This window comes from Limulus polyphemus, unplaced genomic scaffold (genome assembly GCF_000517525.1).
Source record: "Limulus polyphemus unplaced genomic scaffold, Limulus_polyphemus-2.1.2 Scaffold4948, whole genome shotgun sequence".
Taxonomy (NCBI): Eukaryota; Metazoa; Arthropoda; class Merostomata; order Xiphosura; family Limulidae; genus Limulus; species Limulus polyphemus.
The window spans coordinates 1-4,443 of record NW_013670558.1 but is presented as its reverse complement, the minus strand read 5'-3'; the positions used below and the strand labels follow the sequence as shown (position 1 = coordinate 4,443).

The 4,443-nt window shown below is 35.0% G+C and overlaps 1 protein-coding gene across 1 annotated transcript in view; it reads left to right on the top strand.

The window, feature by feature from the left end:
- The window catches only part of LOC106471895 (relaxin receptor 2-like), a gene marked incomplete at both ends in the record, with an annotated part of 50,625 nt that extends 49,759 nt beyond the window's left edge, over positions 1 to 866 (top strand). Inside the window, one exon of the mRNA XM_022400504.1 lies at positions 28 to 866. Within this exon, the coding sequence (XP_022256212.1) occupies positions 28 to 866 (839 nt within the window). The remainder of the gene's footprint in view (positions 1 to 27) is intronic.
- Between the last annotated feature and the right edge of the window lie 3,577 nt (positions 867 to 4,443).

Sequence of the window (4,443 nt, the reverse complement as noted above, 5' to 3'; positions counted from 1 at the left end):
AATGTCCTTTTTTTCTCTATTTTTTAGATATTTTGATGAGTTCCATCTGTGTTCCTACGCCCCAAATGTTCGGATTTGTGATCCTCGTGGTGATGGAATAAGCAGTATAGCCCATCTTCTAGAAAATGAAGTTCTTCGAGTGTCAGTTTGGGTGGTTGCTACCTTGGCTTGCTGTGGAAACCTCTTCGTTCTGATTGGTCGAATGGCCATCAAAGAAAGCAACGACGTCCACTCGTTCTTCATCAGGAATCTCTCGGCCGCAGACCTTATCATGGGTGTGTACCTCTTTATTATCGCCGGATATGACATGAATTTCCGTGGTCACTACATTGAATTCGAGGATAGATGGCGCCACAGTTGGCAGTGTAACATGTGTGGCTTTTTGAGCACTTTAAGCAGCGAAGTGTCTGTTTTCATCCTAGCTGTTATCACCATTGACCGTTACATTTCAGTCATCCACCCAATGTCCACCAGAAACCGAAGCATTAGTTTGGCTTTTGGATGTATGCTAGCAGTCTGGGGTCTGGGAGTTTTCTTAGCCGCTATACCATTGATGAACATTGACTACTTTGGCGAAGAGTTCTATGGAAATAATGGTGTTTGCTTGCCTTTACACATCCATAACCCGTATGCCGAAGGTTGGGAGTTTACTATGATCCTGTTCTGCGGAGTAAATACTGTAGTGTTTGTTTTTATTCTATACGCTTACATCCAGATGTTCTTCAGCATATCAAAGTCAAACTCGGGGCTCCGCTCAACTCTTCACAACCAAAACAAGACGATTGCCAAAAGGTTTGCCTTTATTGTGGGAACTGATTGCTTGTGTTGGATCCCAATTGTTGTTGCAAAGTTTCTCGCTTTTTCAGGTAATTATATAACTTTATGATTGTAGAAATCTTGCAAGATTACTAACCATTCCAACCTTCATTTATTGGTATATCAAACTAATTCATTTTAAAATACTTGGGGTCACACTTTTACTCCATCGAAAATCAGGACATTTATATAAAAAAGAACAACCTTTGTATTTATATAAAAAAGAACAACCTTTGTATTTATATAAAAAAGAACAACCTTTGTAGACTTACACAATAAAAATTATTTTATTTCGGAGCCAACTAAACCTGATTACTTTCTGTCTTTTACCTTGTTAATTAAATTTTTAAATTTTGTATCCAATTTTATTCTGTAAACCAAAAATTATTGCTATTAACTGTATTCATTTAAAACATGTATCTGCTCTACTTGGTGACATAAACGACAGTGTTGTTTTATATACAGGCCTGTCAAAAAATAAGTGTGGGTAGAGAGGTATAATGATAGGAGAATCGTAGAACTTACAGCTTTACCAGTTTGTACAGAAGAATAAAAACATATACCAACATATTCATAGGTGGCGCTGCTAGGTGCCAAGCGAGTTTTAACCTTTTTTGGATTTGATGTATAGTCTTTTACTCACCACTAATAATCTAAAATATAGGGGGCGCTGCAAGGTACCTAGCAAGTTTTAACCTTGTTTGGTTTTAGTGTATATTCCTTTACTCGCCACTAATAACTTAAAGTATAGGTGGCGCTGCAAGGTGACTTGGAAACACAGCAAGTTTTAATCTTGTTGTGAGGAGAGGAAATCCACTATATATTTAAACAAAAGTCCAGAGATACAGCTTTTGAATGGATTGTTTATTTAAATGTTTTTGTTTAGCTTTATTACAACGTTTCGACCACTCGTGTTGTCATCAGCGGGTAACCTCGAACTCAACTACTTTCGCTCTTTCAAGTAGCACTGCTGAGTTGTGAATTCAGCGAAACTAGTCTATTGCAGCAGAAATAGTGAATCAAAGAATAGATTAGGCTTCTATGTGTATCAGGAACTTATTTTTTATAGTATATATTAATGTAAGTATATGTAGTAAGTTAAATATATGGGTGTGTTGGGCTAAGGATTCTTTTACAGAAGGTGTCTGTGACTTGTTGGCGATAAATTCAAAAAACAAACGAAGAGCACACACTCCACTTGTTTTCAAAATAATATATACATTCGGAACAAGTTAAACGTATTTAAAAAAATTTCTTACACTATGGAGATTATAGTTGTATCTTAAACACTATATAGTTCTCTTCTTGTTGTCAAAAGTCCGCTTAGGCCAATTCAATTGCTTTAGAATTCAGTTGACAAGCCGAACTACTTGTTTCTATTTCTATCGCAAAACCATCCATGTATAGTTCACTTACATTGTTGTTGTTGAGTTACCGCGGTTATATCCTGTACTTCAAAAATCGTCTGCTCTTTTTTAGTATTTCCAAAAATCGTCTGCCTTTTGTCAAAGTCCACAGAGGCTGGTTCAATTATTTTAGAACCTACTTTGACGTGACAACTTTTTCTCTTTATCTGTTACGAAATTGTTAATCTCACTCCAGCATATCAACCGTTAGGCCTTTCATTCCCATGATGATTAATGACGAATAACTTTGTGTTTAACTTTTCTCTGGCCGAAATTTTCTTTCGCATGACTTTACTCTCTTCTACTCTACTTTCTTGTCTGGTCTTCGTTATTTATACGTGTATCACTTAGTCTTTCTAGAAATGTCTATAGCCTCGACATCAATGGATTGCACACAACGTTCGATAGCGTTGACATCGGTGCATTACAAACACAAAATTAATTAATTAATAATACTATCTACACTAAAACGTTTTTTATATCTGACAATGTGACGTATTTCTTCTTCGCTGAAATTCGCGTTTTGATGAAGAGGAGAAAGTAACAAGGCTTAAATTTCAGAGGAATACAGTACTAACAATGAAAGTCACTTCAGATGTTCAGTATGTCCTCCGTCATTTTCACAACAGACTCGAGATAACGTACGACATGACAAGCAACAGTGACGTGCATCAGGAAATGTTAAATAGGGTTATTTACTCAAGTTTTAACATTGGGTAGTCGTAACAATTCAACTAAGTGTTGAATGAGTAAGTGAACTCTAACACATTTCCTAATGACGTCGTGAAAAGAAAATATAGTTTCAATATCGCACTGCAGCGCCATCTGTGATCGGATGTCTTCATAAATGTATTTTGCATATGCTTTTATACACCTTTAGCTTCTCACCTGAAAAAGCTGCAGGTTTTATGTTTCTCCCATTGTCTATACTTTATTATAAGCCAACATTGCACACGTGTACATTATGGAAGCAGCCATACTCCAAATAAACAGTTAACTGGCTGAACACGACCTTAGTGAAATAATAAATAATCCTTTAGTGTTAGTCAAATAATAAATAACCACAATTTGTTAAAATACTAGTTAACTATAATATATGTCAACTAATAGTTGACCTTATGACCGCGACCTTAGTTAAATACGAGTTGGCCAAATGACTACGACCTTAGTTAAGTAAAAGTTGACCATATGACCATGAAACCTTAACCAACTGAATACATAACTTTAGTAAAAATACTGCATCTTGTAATAGCAGGGAAAGAAAATGTAGAAACTAGCTTTAAAACGTTACTAATGGAATAAGTGAGTGAGGCTTAAAGGAAAGTTCGAGTATAAGTCTCTCACGGGACTCCATAAACGATCGATAGAGCCAACAGGAATGCAAGAACAGTGGAAAATGTTGTGGTCATGCAATCACCAAAGATAAAGATGGGTTTCTCAAGATAAGCCTCTCGGATAAGTCCAGTTCTAGTTACTTTGGCCATTAATCGTGGTGCTTTACGTAATCGAAATCTCTTCTATCTACAAAAGATGATGAGGTATTTTCATTTTACATTATCCAACAATTAGGGTAAACACCGTTACAACACTTTTATACTAGAAATAAACGACTTTATAACAAGAAATTGTTGTTTCTATTTAATTTGACGCTTCGTTTTACAGCTTCTTCGGAAGCGTTTCACTAAAACACAAACCAAAACTGACAGAACAAACAATTTGATGTTATAAGTCGTTTATTTCTACTATTAAAAAGTCTTCTATACAACAATAGAAATCAAACATTGCAGAAGACAACTCTTACAAATGGACGTTTCGATAACATCAAAGAACTCAGCAACAGAGTATTTTGTGGTAGCAGCAGTAATCTTTAACAAAGTTTCAATCATTATTGCTTTGTGAATAACAAGCTATGCCTTTTATCGTTTTACTAATAATTTGTATAGTGAGAGTTAAGTTTCGGCCTTAGGCCTACGTATTGATATAAGATGTGTCCGATGTAGGCCTAAGAACGAAACGTAAAACCCATTAAAGATATTTTTCTGAAAAACAAAGAAAATATTTGTATGACATACCTTATTTTTTCCCAAAGTAATATAGATATTATTAGAAGAGCACCATCCAGTTTACCTTTCTAGGATGTTATTGTTCCATTATAGAAGATTTCGATATTATTATATATTTCTAAAAATTATTGTTTCTTTTTTATATTATTGTACCTTTG